Genomic DNA, 20,598 nt, shown 5'->3' with positions numbered 1-20,598 from the left:
ACAGGATTACAGCTCTGCACATTGCGCTCCAGTTCATAACGAGGTGGCGCTCCCGCCAATCCCCTTGTTGTGAATCACAGATTCAGAGTAATTTCTCAAGTCACGGCGAAGTCACACTGTCACAGAGGGATTACTGTCATACCCCAGCAGAGATACTCTGGACCCAGCCAGAGAGCGAATGGGACCAACACAATGTGAAATATTAATGCTTGACAGTAAATATAGAAAAAGAGCACTCAGAATAGTCTGAAAAAAACAAAAACACAAAGACAGTTTATTTTTTATGAAGTAATTCATCATATTGTTTATGTTATAATACTGATTTAATATTTGATGATGACTTCCCAACATTTGAAATAACCCAAACCAGTTATTCAGCCACATTTGGACCCATTTGTAGCTCCCTGCTGATGTGAAAGGAAGAGTAGCTGGATTTTTGTTAAGTATTTGCTTGTAGGCTGAATACTACGATGTGCAGTCAGCCTAGACCTTACCAAGGGACAGAATCAGACCCAGAGAGCACTGATGTGTGAACTTTAAAGCCAGGCAGCTGCACAAGAACTCTGTGAAGCAGAAAGATTTCATATTTCCCTACAAAATGGCTTGCTGCTACAGAGTCTCCAGTCAGACAACACAAAACAGGGCTGGAGTCCAAAATGACGATACCGTTGGTGTGTGAATGTAGCTTAACCTGCACAGCAACTATTGTCAGCTTCTCCTGTGTCCCACTTTCAAGCACAGAGTATGTATTGCTACTGTTTTATACTAACACACGCTTCAGACATCATTCAAATGGAAATGTCTTAATACCACAATTATTACAATTTTTATTATCTAAGATCTTTCTCGAGCTTTTTAACTACCAGTCACAATTTACAAATTTTTCTTTATATCTTCACAGTAATGTGTAAGGCCTTTCTTTCTTTTGTTGCTGTTTTGAATGTGCAGTATATTTGTCACTCTTCCAGTTTAAGCATTGATCGTCCAAACCGGCAGAGAATGATGTTGCATGAAAGTGGGGCACAGCTTTGGGGGAGGATTACTGGAATTTGTGGGAGAAAAGTATCAGAGCTGGTTTGCTTTTGTTTTAAATAGATTTTTCGTCACACAAACTGTTACAGCCAATAGGTTGCTTGTCCGTACTCTTAAATATGACTTGCTGGGCTGTCCTCTAAACAACCACCCCAACAGGAAGAAAATACCGCATCATCCTCAAGTGTTTTGTCCGTTCTTCTGTGTGATGCAAGTTCAACAACTGCTTCTTTTCCACGTCATGACTTTGGAAGGCGGCAGTGGCCTTGCTCGCAATTACTCATTTTGATGGCATCTTGAGATTACGAATTGATTTTTCCATTACTTTGAGAAGACAACTAGTTAATATATCCGATTTTTTTGAGAAATCATGTTAAAACCAAGAATATACTTGCTTTTTAATCACACGTTACCAGAGGATTCCATTAGAGTGCACGTCAGATGACATTTTTCATCTCTTGCCAGCCTTTTTCATAATCATACTTGTCACTTGTCATTTGTTTATTTGACAAAGATGCATCTTAAAGATCCAGCTAATTGCAGATGTTCTCTACAGGCTTGTCGTCAAAACTTCCCGACATTTTTACCACAGCTGACCTTATTTTTACTTTTTACTTTAACTTTTACTACTTTTATTCTCTTGTATATTATTTAGATATCTTTTTATATCTTTTGTGTATCCAAAGCCAAGAGCTCCTGAACTGAATTTCATTATGCCTGCAGAGTGACAATAAAGATTCTTGATTCTTGATGACCCTACATCCCATCAAATTTGACCCCACACTGCCCCTACTGGTCACCTACATATTGCAGGTGGCCAACATGCAGCACTAATTTCTAAGGATGTGCACAAACGACGCACCAAAACCAACACAGAATACGTGATTCAGCCATGATAAATACGTGTATCCGTAATCTAAAGCAAGTAAATTCCTGACCTGATGGATGCCATTTGGACACTTCACATGCAGTTGTAGTGGTTTTATATCGTTTGAGCCTAATTATAGGTTGTAATTGTCTCCGTGAATAAACAACCCATGGGGTCGTTTTTTGGGAGGACAGTCTGCAAACAACTTAACAAGTGTGTGGGAAGACGATTGGATTGATTAGCAGTTTTCTGTTTCCAGTACTAACCATTTGACAAACAATTCATTATTTTTCAGGACACCATAACTGTCATCATGTTGAACTTGAAGTTGTGTGCCGTAGTTCCAAGTATTTATCTTAAATACTGTTAATAAACCTCCCTGAACAGGACTTTGCATTTGAAAGTATACACAAGGATTTCGCCATGCTTTTTTATCGCTGATGTTCTTTGCAAGCCCCACTGTCAAAGATCCCAATTTGAAGCAGAAAAGTGGAGATTTGTTGGAATGCTTTACTGCCCTCCATTTTCAACTGTTTATAATATTTTTCTGTGTCTGCATATTTTCTCTGTGCACATTACTCATCAGAATAAAAAAAGGAACTATGAAAACCTCGACCAACTGTCCTATGACAACAAGCGAGGACCTAAGGTATATTTGCATGGTCAATGCACGCCGCCCACCAACTTTCCAAACGTAGCAACTAGAAACCAGCCCAAACCAGTCACCAGCCGACCCAGAAATGTTCCTCTCTTGGTAGCACGTGTTTTCTTTAATTTTTTACTTTGAGACATTCCCCCATGATTTAAATAAAGAATGATTTTTGCTATGAAAAATCTATAATTTTCGGTCACTTGGAAAAAAAAAAAAGACATAAAGAACAGCGCCCAGCTTTTATCATTTTCATTTTCTCCTTCAATAAAGGAATGCATGTACTCAGAACACACACACACACACACACAAAAGAGTTTGCAAGTTCATTCCTTTGTGGAGAACCGGTAGTGTGGGACTTAGATTTCCCAGATGCTACTTCCTCCTGTTCTGTAGCACCTCCCCCGTTTTCAGCAGTTTTTTTTTGTTGAGGGAAAACGTTCCCCTCACTCCCCTTCACCTTTTTGGTTATTGGTTGCATTGACCTTCTTCTTCCCCCCTACCTAACACATGCACGTTCTTCTTTGGAGCCTTGATAACCCTCAGTTTGCATGCAAACAAATGCAAAAGTTTTTTTTTTTCCCTTCAAGCTTTTTCTTTTTTTTTAGTTCAGCCGGTTCCCCTGGATCGCTTTCCTTTTTTATCTCTGTCTCTCGTTTTCAAACAAAATCGGCCAAGCTCGAACCAAGCAGGTAAAGAGAGGCAGCATGGTGTCTGAGGTAGGGAAAAGTAGCTGGCTTGACCTTTCTTATGCCCCAATCACAGGCAGAGAAAGTCCTCCAGTTCAGCCAGGAGACTAACTTAACTGCCCTGCTGCTGGAGGCTAAAGAGCTGGAGGCCCGAGTCATCATCTTGTCTGCCAGGTGAGATTTCATCCATCTCCTTCACACCTGCTGAGAAGTGCTCTGGAGATTCATCACTGAAAATTATACACAAGATACATTTTTTTACCTGACTTTGATCCTCTCCAGCATTTTTTTCAATATGAATTGAAAGCTGTGCACCAAAAGGCTCTGAACAAACTGTTCCAAGCGCTCTCACGATTGAATTGGATTGAATTGGATTATAATTTGATTGAATTGGAGTGTATCAAAGAGGGCTTGTCTTGATCTTGTCTACTTTTCATTTTAAAGTACCTTCAGATTACTTTTTTTATGAACGGGTGCTATTGAACTGAACTGAACTGAACTGAACTGAACTGAACTGAACTGAACTGAATTTAAATAAATGTGGGGTATATGTGACTGGGGAGCCCCCCAGAGGACGGGGACTTTTTCTCCGGTTGCATTCACATCTCGGATAGAAACATTGAGATGATGCAACAGCTGGCACTGAGAGGAGTAAAAGGAAATCATAATTCTTGTGTCACATTCAGGCTGGATAAACCTCGACTTCACTGTCGCTCCATTCCTCTGTGCTTTGTTTAGATTTTTAGAGGCTAACATTAAGGACAATTCTTTGTATATAACCAACTCTTTCCCGATGTTTCAAGTTTTTTTTGGAAATGGCAGGTTTGGTGTTGTGCTTGTACGTTCAACCAATCACTAAAAACTTACATTTAGACCAATATCCATACAATGTGGTTGTTTACAATTCCCTTTAAGACAGTTCCTCTCATGCTAGGAAAGCTTCAATCTGAAGAAGGAGCTAAGATAAGACATTAAAAGCAGTTTAGGAGCTACCTCCAATAGCTATAAGAATTATGAAAATGTTCCAGCTGTCTGAAATCACCTCAGCACCCTAGCTTGTTGCTGGCAGTGGCTAACACAGTTAGCAGTTTGCTTACAGATCCATGACCATGCTTATGTAAACTTACTGAGTGCTGGAAGTTTTGCCAGCTGATGTTAGCTGTTAGGTTGTATGTTTTTAAGCTCAGAATTCAAGAAGTGCATATAAATCGCCCCTCTTTAGTTCAGACTAGGAAACTATTTTCTACTGTCAAACTTTCAACAGATGTGAGTATTCTGCAGGTCAGAAATTTGGCATAAACATAAGAAAAACATTTTCCCTCTTTCAATCTTATAGAAAAACTCAACGTAATTAAATAATAATTAAACTAGGAATTATCAAGAATAACCACACAATTCCCCCATGACTCAAAAATGTTGGATCATAGAAAATAAAAAAAAATACTCTGACAAACAGGACCCCTAAACTTTTAATCAGCATACTATGGTTTGAAAATAACATTTGGTCTTTGTTCAACATGGCAAATTCCAGCGAGGAAGACGCTGCTTCAGTGTACAAGGCTGCCCGCTTCCTCAACATGACGGGCTCAGGCTACGTGTGGCTGGTGGGCGAGCGGGAGTTGTCGGGTAAAGCCCTGAGTGAGGCACCAGACGGTACGTTCATCCAGCAGAGATCAGCGTTAACCCTGGCTTTACTCAGAGGCAGAGTACAACAGAAGCAAGATTAGAGAGAGATTAACAATTAATGATGGATGGATCCCGTGATTAACCCAATAGCTGCTTGTTGTGTGTTGATCATTGAAATGTTTAAGCACTCTGTGTTTAAAGGTTTCAATGTGGTGCGTGCCTACACTTAGTTTTTTAGTTTAGATTTGCAAATCCTGGATTATCCAAAGCTAAATTCATTGTGCTATTCTGTCATATTAATACCTTGGTTTCTAATGAATCATAAGGGGGGAGTTTTTGCAACAGATTTCTGATAGACTGGTAAGCTGCATCAGCCTCTTTTTTTTTGTCTTTATATACTGGCACATCTCTCTCACAATATTTTCTCACTTTATGGTCACACATGTCAACTGTCTTTCCACCGGGCACTCCAACACGAACAATCCCTGCAGACAGTTTGTCGTCTTGTCCGTTTTTCAGTCTCCTCCACGTCTACGTCTTCTCTTAGGAGTGTGTGACACCGACGGACCTCGTTACGATCAGAAAACTTTAATTTAAGCCTGGTTCTGTTTTTGTTTTTTTCAAAGAACACCAGTAATATTTGTGTCTATGCTGATTACTCAAATCTTCGCTGGCAGGGCTAAAAAAAAAAAAAAAAAAACTTCAACTTCAAGGGTGTGTTTACACATACTGTCGAAAGGTCATCAGAAGCCACATTACACAATGCATCCTGAGTTTGCTCATAAATTAAAAACAAGGGACAATCCTTTTAAAAGCAGCCATCTGGAGATTTACAAGCAACAAAAAAGGATCAAGCATTTGGTATCTGACCTTTGGTTTGGATGTGTAAACCGGAGCCCGGAAAGTTTGGTCAGGCTGGTGATTGTGTCTGTTGTCGGCCTGATCTCAGGTCTGATCGGCCTCCAGCTCATCAACGGGAAGAACGAATCGGCACATATCAATGATGCAGTGGCTGTGGTGGCTCAGTCCATCCAGGAGCTCTTTGAGAAGGAGAATATCACAGAACCCCCGCGAGGATGCGTAGGCAACACCAACATCTGGAAAACAGGCCCCCTTTTCAAACGGTAAGCATCCTGGATTCCATCTCCATGTTTGAGCATATTCAAGATTAACAACTTCAGCATCAGATCAAAAGTACAGTACTCTGCAAGTGTTGGTCCACCCCTCATTTTTTCAGATTTTCCTATCAAGCAGCTTAAAACTGGTCTTTAGCTAAGTTTTCTTTTCTTTTCAAAGTCTTTCATTGGACTTTGGCTGCTTTTTGACTCATTTTCAGTCCAGTCCACATACAAGCTGCACACTGGAAAAAATGCCCCTCCAAAAATAAGTAAGAAAAACAACAAATACGAGATGTTTTTGCGTGAAATAAGCAAAAATATCTGCCAATGGAACTAGTGAAAATCGGCTTCTCAGGATTTCTTGAAATAAGATGAGATATTTGGGACTTTTGAGATAAAAGTGATCTTGAAATTAGCTTAAAAACCTCTTCAAATGTAAAAAAAAGCTTGTCTCATATGAAATTTGTTTTCAAGACTTTTTCATTTAACAAGATATTCCAGATGTATTGTCTTCAAACAAGTCCCTATATCTGGCTGAAATGGTACTTGTTAGGCAGTTGTGTCTTATATTAAGTATAATGAGATATTTTGACTAGAAATGAGACAAATATACTTGGAAAGACTTTGATTTTTTCCAGTGCATTACCAAATATGTTTGTGTGTTTCAATACACTGTTGCACCTATTTCCATTTTTCCTGCCAGTAAACAAAGACATGACATGTCGCTCGAGGCTATTGCACAGTACTGTCTATAAACTAATGTTTTGTTGCAGTCAGTGCATTTGTCAGAGTTAAATGAAGCCACTGAGCTTCAGATGACCTACTTATGAGTGGCTTTGCCGCAGCATGACAATAGATTTCCCCAACAGAGCCAACAGCTAATTACAAAAAAATATTTAAGCCCAGCAATTACAGCTATGCCTCGTTCATTATATTTTGTTAGAAATAACCCCAAAAAAGTGGTGATTTGCTCAATTTAGCTCACACCTACTGAATGAAAACCAAAGCTTTTAATGATGATGACACGCAACATTCATGCAAGAACGTATTTACATTTATAGCCCAGATAACGGCTTTCATTTTCTCATCACAGGGTGCTGATGTCATCTAAATACCCAGAGGGCCTCACAGGACGTGTCGAGTTCAATGACGACGGCGACAGGAAGTTCGCACACTACAGTATACTCAACTATCAGAAGTCTCGTCTCATTCAAGTCGGCGTATACAACGGAACACAGGTGAGTTGCACACAGGGGCAAGACTGGCTTTATCGCTTATTAAGAATTTCTTAGAAATAAACGGGAAATTGATTTCCATTTTAAATTCACTTCACATGTGGAGGCTGCATCTATTCCACTGGGGTTTTTTTTAAAGGCAGCACGCAGACCTAGTTTTCTTTCTATAGCACAGCACAATTAATGCAGGGTAATTCCATATTCCAGAGTCTATTTTATGAAGCTTTTCAAATGCATTATCCTGTATATTCTAATACAGTTTAATGAAATAGAACTCACAATGAATGAAAAGACAGATCCAAGACAGGAACAGGGGCCCAAGGAGTAAAGAACTGAAGGGGGAATAAATGGTGTTATTCTGGTAATAATAAGGAGAATACATGTTTTTCAGGGAGCAGCACAAAGGAGTCAAAATAAGATGCGAAAGAAATTGAAATGAAGAGATGTTAAATTGAAAAATGGGAAATGACAGCAGCAACAACGAGACAAGAAAATATTTTCACAAAATCACACCGACTTCATCTCGGACTGCTCCAGTGAGTGCTGACATGGTTCGATTTTGCAAACAGGACAAAGTGTGACGACCACAAATAGAAACCGCACGGCCCAAATGGGACGCGAGATGACCTCTAAGAGACACAGAACGGTCACAAAGATTAATGTGAGACAGAAAAGAATGATGAAGAGATGCAAGACGGCCAAATCCAACGTGAAATGAGGACGCAGTGTGAGAAACGGAATAACCAGAAGAAAGACTAAATAAGAGATGCAAACTGACACAAGGCGTCTGCAAGATGCACATTTGAAGATAAATGGATGGTTTGTGCTTAAAGTTCCTCTAAGCATTCTATCTTTTAAGAAGCCACGGATTTCCTCTAGAAAATCATTGTGGATAAAAGCACCTACAAACAAAAGACATATTGTGATGTCAATTAAAAACAAGAAAAAAATTGTTTTCAAATATTTTAACTTTGATTTTTTTTTTTCCTTTTGTCTCCATTTCTTTTGGTAATTGAATTAAACTCAAAATAAAAGGTAAAAAAAACCTCAGAGAATTGTACCAAAACCATAATTAATAATCAGTAATGTTTTTTATGTTATCACCTGCTATCTAATTATAATATTATATATAAGTGTATTGTCAACATAATATCAAAACTTCTATCAGGATTATACGATTATCAATACTGGTCCAATTCAAAGCAATAAATATCCCGATGTGATATTTTTCTTAAAAAGCTCTATTGTAGGACAGATGATGATCTTTTTCTGTCCCTTACAAAGTAGTTTGGTTGCCTGAAGCTGAACAGTAAGTGTGATTCAAAGTATTACACACACACACACACACACACACAAAAATAACAAATTAATTAGAATAAATACAAACGAACATAAAAAAAAAAAAAACTCATTTTATCTCAAATAAGACTAACAAGCCCAACGGGGGGGGGGGGGGGGGGCAGTGCTCTCCCACTGCTGAGAAACTGGATATTTGTCCATTTTAGATGCAAAATGTTGCAGAATACGCTGGAAGCCACATTGAAGAATAAGCAAACTTTTGAAATCACACCAGGCATCAACCAAAGCCAACACCTCATGTTAATCTTTGGCTGATGCTTTTGACTGTCGTTATCTGTCTTTAACTCAAGATGGGAAACAGGAGCTGCGTGTTTATTTTAAATTGAAATGTGCTTCACAAACCTGAGATATGAATTCCGAATGAGCAATGTTTTCCTTTTTTTTTTTTACAAGCACAACATTTACTACGACTGCACAGAGAGCTAAGGGAGCGAATGGGGAAAAAAAACTACGTCCATTTGACAGGTGGAGGTTGGACTTAACTGCGTGCTTGGAGAATTGCTCTGTGCTGTGAGCATCAAAATTCCTTTTCCAGTAAATGGGGTTTGCTCCGGTGTCCAGCTCCAGTGTGAAAGCTGCGTCTGCTGATAAAGAGGCATGTCATTTTGAAAACCTATTGCTATCAAAAAGCCTGCTCATCATGATATTTATGGTAGCAATTTAAATAGGCCAAACAGATATTTAGGTCTGCGAGGATCAGCATTTCAGTCCCCCGATGATAGCTGCAACAGTAACAAGTTCCTGAAACCCCTCAGGTAAAAAATACGTAATTCAAAGGTAGGTGCAATAAATAAATGAACTGCTGAGCTGTGGTTATATAAGGGTGACTCATTAGTGATGCCTACCCGCAGTGTTAGAGTCTCATCAGCAGCGTGCCTTCTGCCAGCTCTCTCCTATAACACTGTAAGTGTTTGGCTTCCCTGCAGGTGGTGATGAACAATCAGCGGAAGATCATCTGGCCCGGAGGAGAGACTGAGAAACCACAAGGCTTCCAGATGTCCACTCGATTAAAGGTGGGCTGCCTTCACTTTGCTGCTGCAGTGCGACAGTCATGTCGACGCACAGATAGTGCCGACCTGGGCCGATCTTAGACAGTGCTCCAGCATTTCTCTTGCACAGGGAGTAAAGTTAATCTGTGCTCAAAAAAGGCTTTTATCCCTTCGTATCTGTCATAGACCCGCAAATACACTGGAAAAAATGGCCCTCCAAAAATAAGTAAAAAAAACAACAAATACAAGACGTTTTTGCTTGAAATAAGCAAAAAAATCTGCCAATGGAACCAGTGAAAATCGGCTTGTTAAGATTTCTTGAAATAAGATGTGATATTTAGGACTTTTGAGATAAAAGTGATCTTGAAATTAGCTAAAAAACCTCTTCAAATGTCAACAAAAAGCTTGTTTCATATGATATGTGACTCAAAACAATTCAAGACTTTTTCATTTAACAAGATATTCCAGATGTATTGTCTTCAAACAAGTCCCTATATCTGGCTGAAATAGTACTTGTTAGGCAGTTGTGTCATAAATTAAGTGTAATGAGATATTTTGACTAGAAATGAGACAAATATACTTGGTAAGACTTTGATTTTTTCCAGTGTAGCCTCTTCTCTGTGACCTCATCAGTAATTTACCTTTCAGTCTTTGTGTGACCATGTGTAACAGTGTATTCTTAATTTTTTGTCTCCTTTTCTACCACACTGATGGGGATTGTGATGACTCCTGCTCTTTGTACATGATAAACAGCTCTGTGTCCCGTCTGTTGTAGATAGTGACGATACACCAGGAGCCATTTGTCTATGTGAAACCCACTCAGCCGGACGGAACATGCCATGAGGAAATGACATTAAATGGAGTCTTAATTAAAAAGGTTATCTGCACTGGGCCCAATGAGACCATCCCAGGTAACACATCAGGGACGTTTATAATATCAATGTGCTTTTAGCGCACTCGCCACCACTGGAGATGCATACATATATATGCAGTAGGTATCTATATATGTATGCATGCAGCCATTCAGAATGCGTGATTGTTGGGGGGCTGGACGTGCCTTGCCTGTGTGTTGTGTGGCTGTGCGTTGTCTGGAGTGAACCATTGTGTCACGCATTTTGTTCAGTCTGCGTGCGCCGCCTTTGGATTGAAAAAAAAACAAAAAACATCTGACCTATTTCCTCCGAAGTGTTTGTAACTTGCAACAATTGCTGGTTTTGTTACAGGACGCCCAATTGTACCCCAGTGTTGTTATGGATTCTGTGTTGACCTCCTGATCAAGTTGGCCATGACCATGAACTTTACCTATGAGGTCCACCTGGTGGCTGATGGAAAATTTGGAACCCAAGAGCGGGTTAGTTTTACGTTTAAAGTCTAATTTATCATATCCTTTTTGCATGAGATACAGGATGCACACAATTTTGAATGAATGTTCGGGGGATTCGCTCTAACTTATTTATCATGTGTCCATATAACATCACATAAAACCAACTTGAAGATCTAACAGGGAAAGAAGGATTCATATTTCATCAGAGCAGTAAAAGCCTGACATCATTAAACAGAACAAACATAAACTCAAATATTTTCAGTCAGCTTTCTTCACCAAGATTTAATCTTCTGACTTCAGTTTCATTCTTTCTGTCTGAAAAAAAGGAGTAAATAAAGGTTGTTGTTTTTTTAATTACCAGAGTAGTCACCACATTCGAACATTATCAACACCAAAAAAGCAGTGAGGAAAACAAAATAAAAAAGAAGGAATGCATATTTAATGTACAACTTATTGGCAGCTTCCAATATTTGTGTTCTTGGATTCCAGTTCTTACTTTTTTCAATATTCTTAAGAGCTTTCTCACTGATCAGTTAATTTACAGTCTTAGCAAATGAAACTCCTTCAGTGTGTCCTTTTTTCAACTGCACGTAGGGTACAAAATGCCAAGAACTCCAGTGAGACTGAATCAGATGCTTGTTACCCACTGATTGTCACCAGTTCTGTGACATGAACTGGTTGCCCACTCCCAGACTGCATGCATCGCTGCCTCAACTGTGCTGTGGTGCATGCAAATGGGGAGACGCAATCTTACACATCATTTACGTACTGAAGACTTCTTGTTTTCGCATGGCTCGTTCATTTTCATCTAAGCCCCTGGGAGAGGGTTTGTGTTTGTGCGAGTGAAATAGGACACATGCTGGAATCAGCTATATATAACCCAACTTTATAAAGCTCAAGTGGGACACCTTAATGTAGAATTCTAGAACTTAAAATGGCCGTTTTATGTCATATCCATACAGTAAATAAAAGTTTTACTTGCTGACACTAGTTTAACTCACAAAGGTGTGTTGTTCCAGTTTAGCTAACTTACCTTCACATTTGCACGGTAACACATTACCGTTATCCAACCACACAGGCCGCAGAAAAACGTGAAATAGTCTTAATCTAATGATTTGCGTCCACAGATGTGACTTTTGACCTTTTTTTTCATGCAACTGGACATAAAAATAACTACAAAAAGGAACACAGTGTAGCATTTTATGATATAGTCACAAAGTCATTGTTGTAACATTCACAACTGGAAGCTTGGACGGGTTGAATGGTGGAGTTCCTCATGACAGTCACCGATGTTTCACAGTATCTTCCCTCTGAAATGTCATTTTAGGATTTAGTTATCGTGCCGTCACTCTTTTGCACAATACAAAGTTGGTCAAGATTGGACATTAATTTGGTTAAGGTACTGCATTGCAAAACATACATTACCTTAAAGTTCATGCTGGGTGGCACCAAAAATACTTTTTTTTTGTTGTGTTTGTCTGTACAAATGAACAAAGTTGCTGTTTTTTCAAAGCTAACAGACTAACAAACAAGTAGTAAGTTAATAGTTACATTTCTTTTAAGCTAAAACTAGCGCAGTGAATGACAGATTTTTTTTTTAAGTTTCTTTTTAAACTGAGTTCTTCTGATTGTGCGACCAGTCAACGCAGATGTTAACAGCACACAAATATTTAAAAAGAGAGAGAAGAGGCTCTCTTTTGATTTATAAGAAGCAAACTGCACTTGTGTCCCGTCTTGGCTTTGTCCAAATCCTGAAAGGCTGGAAACGTTCTGTGGTCCACATGACAGCAGCTTGATCAGTGATCATCATGTAAACGCTTTCCTTTCTGCGATTCAGGTGAACAACAGTAACAAGAAGGAGTGGAATGGCATGATGGGAGAGCTCCTGGGGGGCCTGGCTGACATGATTGTTGCCCCGCTGACTATAAACAACGAACGAGCCCAGTACATCGAGTTCTCCAAACCCTTTAAATATCAAGGCCTCACTATCCTTGTTAAAAAGGTAACATATTCTGTCCTTGTTTGTGTCAACTCAACTCCAGGGAGTTGCATGTGAAGTTCCCTTGTGGTACACTTAAACCTTTAAGGAAGATTTCTCAACTGTGCGTCTACAAGATTCCAGTTTTTTGCCAGCTGTTGGGGTTCCTTCCGTGCAAGCACTGAGAAATGCAACTTTTGTAATAGCCGACGCACTTTGGGTTCATCAGAGAACTTTGAAAACACTTAATACTGTATAGTCAAAACACACAAAGATACCATTCATTTTTTCCAATTTGGATGAGAGACATTCAAGGTTAATGACAACATGACAAAGAAATGCACTCTTAAGCTTCCTGTATGGTCCACAGGCACTGGATTATAAAGAACCATGGTAGCAGTTTTCAGCCATAGCTGTTAGCCTTTTTTATGTCCATTAAATTCCCTGAAATGTCCACTGGATTTATTTCATTTCCACAAGTTAAACTCTCTAAGCACACAAAGATCTTCAGCAGTTTTGCATCCACACTGTATGTGCCCGTTGTTATTATGATATTACTGGCAAGAATAAAAAGGCCATCTCCTGAGTTCACAATGACAGGGGTGATAGGTTTATGAATTTCATCCCATGCAGACACGTTTATAGAAACTGTGCCTGGAAACGTTTCAAAGAAAAAACTGTGTGGAAAAACAGTCTGGTAAGATTCATTTGATAAAAAATGTTTACGAGCTGAAATATTATGGATATGGAAGCAAATGTGTGTTTTTCTCGATCGTTTCTAATTATCCATAAGATACAAAAATCAAATATGTTTATAATCAAACGATAACTGTATCCGATGTGTGTGTGTGTGTTTAGGAAATACCTCGCAGTACGCTGGACTCGTTCATGCAGCCGTTCCAAAGCACGCTGTGGCTGCTGGTGGGTCTTTCGGTGCACGTGGTGGCGGTGATGCTTTACCTTCTAGACCGGTTCAGGTACAAGTGGGACCTGTTTGTCCATATGCGTGATCACTGTGTGTGTGTGTGTGTGTGTGTGTGTGCGTGTGCGTGTGCGTGCGCGTGTGTACATGCACGCCTGAGCACTGCAGATCTTCCCTCGGTGTGGACAACGTGGCAGACAGAGGTGAAGATCGGCTCTGATCATCCCAGCGCTCTGTGTCCGTGCTGCCATCTTTAGCCTGTTTTATTTCTCAGGACTTTCTCCGTCTTGCTTTCGCTCGCTCATGTTTAGTTCCCGTCTTTGGCTGGGGCCGCCAGGGTTTTTCCACCCTCCCACAGGATCTCAGCAATCTCTCGTTTTATCTTCTGCAACCCTCCCACTTTCTTCCCTCTAGCCCATTTGGAAGATTTAAAGTAAACAGTGAAGAAGAAGAAGAAGATGCCCTCACCTTGTCATCTGCCATGTGGTTCTCCTGGGGAGTGTTGTTGAACTCTGGAATTGGAGAAGGTAAGACAGAGCAGCCAGTGCCCGTGCAGAACACTGTGATTCTGTCACTCTTTACTTTTGTAAATGGACAAACATCTAGGGTGTTTAAGGCTCCAGGTGCTGCCTCTGCGTCATATTTTTCTCTGTTTTTATAAACGAGCATTGGTGAAGTTTTCTGCTCTATGTGTTTCCTTTGCTTGTGTCATTTATCTTCAAGTATTTCCTTTTTATTTATGATATTCTAGCAGGTCATGTTTTTTTTTTTTTTTGTCAATTGCCCAATCTCTGTTTTTATTTTTATTTTTATTTTATAATGACATAATTGCAGAACGCAGAAGTAGCAGTATTCCAAGGTTACTGGAACCAAAGATAAGGCTAATCGACAAGATTGACCTAATCTGAGAGGGTAACTTACTGAGCTGAAAACTCATCACACAGGTGCCCCGCGCAGCTTCTCAGCGAGAATCCTCGGTATGGTGTGGGCCGGCTTTGCCATGATCATCGTGGCATCTTATACTGCCAACCTGGCTGCCTTCCTGGTGCTGGACCGGCCTGAGGAGCGCATCACCGGCATCAACGACCCGAGGGTAGGGGATGAAAAAAACCAATCTATTCATTTTTAGAGATCGATACGGAAGCCCAGAGCGGACGGGGTACGTATAAACTTTTTTTTTATGGTTTTCCTGAGATAATGAGATAATTATGTCGTTATCTCGAGATAACGAGTTCATTTACCGATGGTTTTCGAGGCCACTTTTTCTCCCCAGTCCGCCTCTGTTTATATGTGTTTTATGTGTTCGCAATTTGTTTGTCTTGTAGAGATAACTTTCATATCAGCCCGCGTCATTTAAGGAGACGGCTTCATCAGTGACCAGCTGAGGGGACCAGGCCGTCTCCATGGTTACCGAATGATGCACGAGAGGTGCCGTTATCTCGAGGTAACTCGTTATCTCGAGAAAACGAAATGCTTGTCACACCAGCAGGATTTTATTGAAGTTTTTCTGTGCCATCAGAGTTTGAATGCGAATTTGTAATATCGAATTTTTACAGCATCAAAATCAGACTTTGAATTTGAAAAACCAACAATGGAAAAAAAAGATTCAGTGGAAAAAAATTCAACTTCCAAAAATTCAGTGGAAAAAAATTCAACTTTCAAAAATTCAGTGGAAAAAAATTCAACTTCCAAAAATTCAGTGGAAAAAAATTCAATTTAAAAAAATTCAGTGGAAAAAGAACCAGACTTAACATCCAGGTAAACAGGGAGAAGCAATCGATCCCTGTCTCAATTCATCCAACGGCAGCCAATCAAGTTACACTCCATTGGACAGAGCAGCCATGTCCACCAACGCGGGTGACGGTGCTTCGGTGAGTGAGTTTACTTTATTTGCCATTTGTGTGAATAAAATTGAGTAATAGATATTACTCAATATCTATTGAGCTGATCTGATGAATTGAGACAGGGATCGATTGCTTCTCCATGTTTACCCGGATGTTGAGTCCGGTTCTTTTTCCACTGAATTTTTTTTTACACTGTTGGTTTTTCAAATTCAGAGTCTGATTTTGATGCTGTAAAAATTCGATATTACAAATTCGTATTCAAACTCTGATGGCACAGAAAAACTTCCATAGGATTTGCTTTGTGCATTTTCACAGCAGAATTGTTCACCAACGCTCCACATTCCATGTTTGATTCACAGGCTACTTTATTCAGTTTTCAATGAAAGGGGGGTAGAAATGGGTACACCTTTGGCAGAAATACATATAAACACGTATAAACAGGGGCGGACTGGGGAGAAAAAGTGGCCTCGAAAACCATCGGTAAATTAACTCGTTATCAGAGTTAGATAACGACATAATTATCTCATTATTTCGAGAAAACCATTAAAAAAAAGTCTGCTCTGGGCTTCCGTAGCATTGAAGTTAGTGGAATTTATTCACGTTTTGACTCGGGTGTCCTGTCTTTGTCTCTGTGCAGCTGAGAAACCCATCTGACAAGTTCATCTATGCCACGGTGAAACAAAGTTCCGTGGACATCTACTTTCGGCGACAGGTGGAGCTTAGCACCATGTACCGCCACATGGAGAAGCACAACTATGAGAGTGCTGCTGAGGCTATCCAAGCCGTGCGTGACAAGTGAGTCTCGGCCAGGCTGGGCCGGCCAGAGCACGTGTCGGCCGGCTTCTTGACCCGTCAGGCACATAGAACAGGGCCAACCCAGTTAGCACAGGGGGGCGAAAATGGACCTCCGGACCAGGTGGAAGTGGCAGGTCTTACTGCGATGTTCCGTCTGGCTCAGGCCCATCGCCCAGATCAAAAAACAGCTTCTAGGGAGAGTAGCAGGCGTGGATGTGTCAGTGAGCACTGACACCAGTGTGAGGTTGAGCTAACGTTGAGTTCAGGAGCACCCTTTTTCAGGTTGCACCCAGGCGAGCATCTTTGAGATTGATGGAATCCAATGGGGGACGCGCCCTCACCCATCTGGCATTGGATTTCATTTGGGCCGTAAGCAGCGGTAGAGATTGCTGGTAATCGCTGAATGACACACACGTTCTGGCGTGCGAGAGAGAGAGAGAGAAGGGTGGGAGCCATAAATGTGTATGTAAATCATTGTACTGTTGCACCGTAACCCCCTCCTTCCCCTCCTCCTCCTCCTCCCTACCTCCTCCTCCTCCTCCCTCCCTCCCCCTCCCCCACAGCAAGCTGCATGCTTTCATCTGGGACTCTGCGGTGCTGGAGTTTGAAGCCTCGCAGAAGTGCGACCTGGTGACCACGGGAGAGCTGTTTTTCCGTTCGGGCTTTGGCATAGGCATGCGCAAGGACAGCCCCTGGAAACAGAATGTGTCCCTGGCCATTCTCAGGTCTGTCCCAGCAGAAGCTGCGTTTCTCGTATGACTTCTTTCGTTCTTTTCTTTTTTTTTTTGGTTTGTTATCAGTATGATTTCATGGTCAAGTATTGACCATTTACAGCCATCCAATTCATTGCCTTATGTCACATCTCTTTTTGTATCTCCCCTCTCCTGCCCTGTTTGTTTCTGTCAGATTAATGTCTGTCTGTAAGTCCACCTGTCCAGCTGTCCCTGTTGCATTAATGTTGCAGTCTGGGAGTGAGCGACTCGAATGATCCGTCAGTTGAGGCACTTGTATTAACTTTGTTACTTCTCTCCCCACCACCCCCAACCCCCTGCAGTTCTCATGAGAACGGCTTCATGGAAGATCTAGATAAAACCTGGGTGAGATACCAGGAGTGTGACTCAAGGAGCAATGCCCCAGCCACACTCACCTTTGAAAACATGGCAGGTATGGTCCATATGGCGTAGAAAAAGCGTTAAAAGTGATTGGACAAAAACTGCAGTGGTAAGGTACTGTAGCCCTTTTTTGTCCAATACCTTTACAATATCGTTGTTTTAGTGTCAGCGTGGGTGCTCTGTGTCCAGTACAATATCACGTGCTGTGGTTTTGTGCATACATGGTCTTCTATTGATACTGTGTGGTTTGCAGCCGCTGTCGTCAGTAGGAGAGCTGGTTAAGAAAAGAGGGGCGACCACTGAGCATTACACGCAGACCATGCCTTCATGCTCAGTGGGAGCGGCGGGATTGTAGACCAGTTGCTCATATGTTTCTGTCCTTGCTCTGTTTCTGTACGTCTGTCCACCCCTAACAGGAGTCTTCATGCTGGTCGCTGGAGGCATTGCGGCAGGGATCTTCCTCATCTTTATTGAGATCGCCTATAAGCGCCATAAAGACGCCCGCAGGAAGCAGATGCAGCTAGCCTTTGCGGCCGTCAATGTTTGGCGGAAGAACTTACAGGTAGGAATGATCTCCTATGCCCGCTTACACCCAGGATGGAAAGGCCTTAACCAGATTAAAATTGAGCCATCAAAGCCCCCTCTCTCAAGCTGGTTAACTGTCTCCCAACATATTCTCTGGAACTTTTAACTCATCTGTAGCGCTCAGACCACCAGATAACCAAAGGAGAAACTGATACCTATATTTGATTTATGGCATCCTGAGTGGCCACCTTATGGGTCTTAATGGTTTCCAGGAGCCAACCGCACCCATATCTCTTGTGTGTGCCTGCAGGACACTAAGGAGACCTCTGGGAGTCAAGCGGTGACTGAGACACCCTCTTTAGTATGTAGCAGAGCCATTTCCACTCCCATGTCACCGCTCGCTGTTAGAGTAACAATAAAATAAGCAGCCTTGTGACCCTCTAACATGATGGATATCCGAGTTAAAACTCCACCACCTTCGTCCATGGCATGAACTAATAGTTATAAGATGCTGCTGTGGCACTATATGCTTCATAAGGTCATATGATGGATACAAGAAAAGACCGTAAATATAAACTAATGCCCTGCCAGAAACATTACATAATCGGTAAACAGATATTACAGTAGTGTCGATGCTTTGATCATACCGTCATTGATTTTTTTTTTTCCACTCAGTCACATAACAGCCAAGAGCTAAACATACAAAAGCTAAATCAATGCCCTGGCATAGTCATAGAGCAGTGACCCTCCCAGTAGGGTCAGCACACTATGGTGCAATGCTACAGTATACTACAGTGTCAATAATGCAGGCACTAATATATGAGATAGAATAATATGCATGCTGGAAGCTTCATAGGACTCTACCTTTCTAAAACGATTGACAATTTAAAGGGTCAGTTCACACAGATGAAAAGAAATGCATATGATTTTAAAATGCAGTTGAATGGAGCATCAGTTATGGTTCAGGACAAGCTCTGGGAGCACAAGACAAATTAGATTCTTCTCTTTTTTTTAATTTTGAGTGACCTGATTTCGGCAATAATCAAGGATAAGCTTCGAGTACATTTGCCTAGCCAATCAAGAATATGATCGGCCCATGTTCTCCAGTGCAATCAGTACAGCTGTGAGGCACCTCGCCACCTCTTTGTCAAAGTTTCACACTCACACCCTGATTGAATAGCTTCGGGGTGCAGAATTTCCACATTTAATGGCCTGATCACACTGTTGAGTCTGTGATGTGGCCCCCGGCAGAGTGTCCGCTATCCCTATGTAAGCCTCGAACCAACTGTTTGTCCCTGCTTAAAAGAGACAGCAGGGCAGGAGGAAGGTACAGTATAAAGATCACAAGTGCCTGTCAGCAAATCAGTGTCCTTCTAATGGGTGTCTGCCATCAAACTGACAAGTGTATGCAATTGTTGTGAGTGTCTTCATATGGATGTATGCTCTTTAGGCGCATACAGCAGGCGAACGCTTGCCCGGTGGCATTACTGAGAAAGGAGAGGGTCGCGTTAGACTGCCTGCAGACCAGTGAAATTTATATCCTTGTCAGTGAGGATGTGAAGTGAAGTTTTTCTGCACCGCTGAACATAGATGGCTCATGTGTGCTCATCCTGCCCTCTGACCGTCACTTTTGGACCTACAGCTTAGAATAACAGGCACACGTAATCGTCACTGCTCTGACACTGAGGGAGCCCGCATGAATATTAGTCAGGATTCTATTTATATTATTTCATTGCGCCGATTTGATTACTCTGCGTGATCCAATTTCCATGAACCAAAAATAACGACTTGATCACGTAACACCCAAAGTCACCACGATAGAAAACCTTGGATCACAGTTTATGCGGCCTCCTCCTTCCTTAGTACAGCCAGCACTGAAATCTGCAGACTCATCGTCGGTATCATTTTGACTGCTTGTATGTGTGTTACATGTAATTATGTGCTTATACTGCCTCAGGTTTGTGTATCTCACAAAGCACTGTGGAGAAATGTGCATCCACACGCCTTCAAACGTAAACATAATTTCAGAGAACGTGCACATCTGACTAAGTCTGCTCATGCAGTAAAGCCCTCATTCTGTGCAGGATGCACTGTTGTTTACAAAGGCGTAAAAGTGCTCTGCTCATGCATGACTACGTCCTGCTTTAAGAAACTGTGGCCGCAGAGATGTAGAGGGGATCAACTTACTTATTCTCCTCTAAGAATGATATAAATCTTTATGACCTTCCTTTATTAGGGTTTCTTGTTTCCACAAGTGACTACGTATGTGTAGTAGTGGAGGACCCAAATGCAGGCTGACAGACGAGAGGCCGACAAGTGAAGTAAACAGATTTAAAAAAAAAAAAAAAAAAAGTGCCGCAGGGGCAGGATGTCCAAAAACATGAATCCAAAATACAGTGACGAGTGAGGCAGGATCAAAACAAGACCTGGCGTAGAGGAAAAACAACTATACACAACATCAAACGGTGATGAAGATCTGACAAGGAACAAAGGAAACCTGGTAGTAATGGTAAAAAACCAAGGCAAAAAAATC

At 41.2% G+C, this 20,598-nt stretch overlaps 1 protein-coding gene across 8 annotated transcripts in view; it reads left to right on the top strand.

Annotated features, from left to right (window-relative positions):
* grin1a (glutamate receptor, ionotropic, N-methyl D-aspartate 1a) overlaps positions 1-20,598 on the top strand; it is a 38,010-nt gene that overhangs the window by 8,232 nt on the left and 9,180 nt on the right. For 4 of the 8 annotated variants that reach the window (XM_075456593.1, XM_075456592.1, XM_075456595.1 and 1 more), the window contains exons 4-18: positions 3,315-3,412; positions 4,770-4,891; positions 5,814-5,988; positions 7,076-7,220; positions 9,503-9,589; positions 10,341-10,489; positions 10,790-10,916; positions 12,727-12,891; positions 13,726-13,844; positions 14,204-14,316; positions 14,734-14,882; positions 16,271-16,428; positions 16,992-17,153; positions 17,483-17,592; positions 17,957-18,102. In XM_075456593.1, coding sequence (XP_075312708.1) covers positions 3,315-3,412; positions 4,770-4,891; positions 5,814-5,988; positions 7,076-7,220; positions 9,503-9,589; positions 10,341-10,489; positions 10,790-10,916; positions 12,727-12,891; positions 13,726-13,844; positions 14,204-14,316; positions 14,734-14,882; positions 16,271-16,428; positions 16,992-17,153; positions 17,483-17,592; positions 17,957-18,102 — 2,025 coding nt within the window. Of the gene's footprint in view, positions 1-2,486; positions 2,550-3,314; positions 3,413-4,769; positions 4,892-5,813; positions 5,989-7,075; positions 7,221-9,502; positions 9,590-10,340; positions 10,490-10,788; positions 10,917-12,726; positions 12,892-13,725; positions 13,845-14,203; positions 14,317-14,733; positions 14,883-16,270; positions 16,429-16,991; positions 17,154-17,482; positions 17,593-17,956; positions 18,103-20,598 lie in introns of all 8 variants that reach the window. The other 4 variants (XM_075456599.1, XM_075456598.1, XM_075456597.1 and 1 more) reach the window with 2 other exon arrangements.

This window comes from Odontesthes bonariensis, chromosome 22 (assembly GCF_027942865.1).
Source record: "Odontesthes bonariensis isolate fOdoBon6 chromosome 22, fOdoBon6.hap1, whole genome shotgun sequence".
NCBI lineage: Eukaryota > Metazoa > Chordata > Actinopteri > Atheriniformes > Atherinopsidae > Odontesthes > Odontesthes bonariensis.
This window is presented reverse-complemented; position numbering and strand designations above follow the sequence as displayed.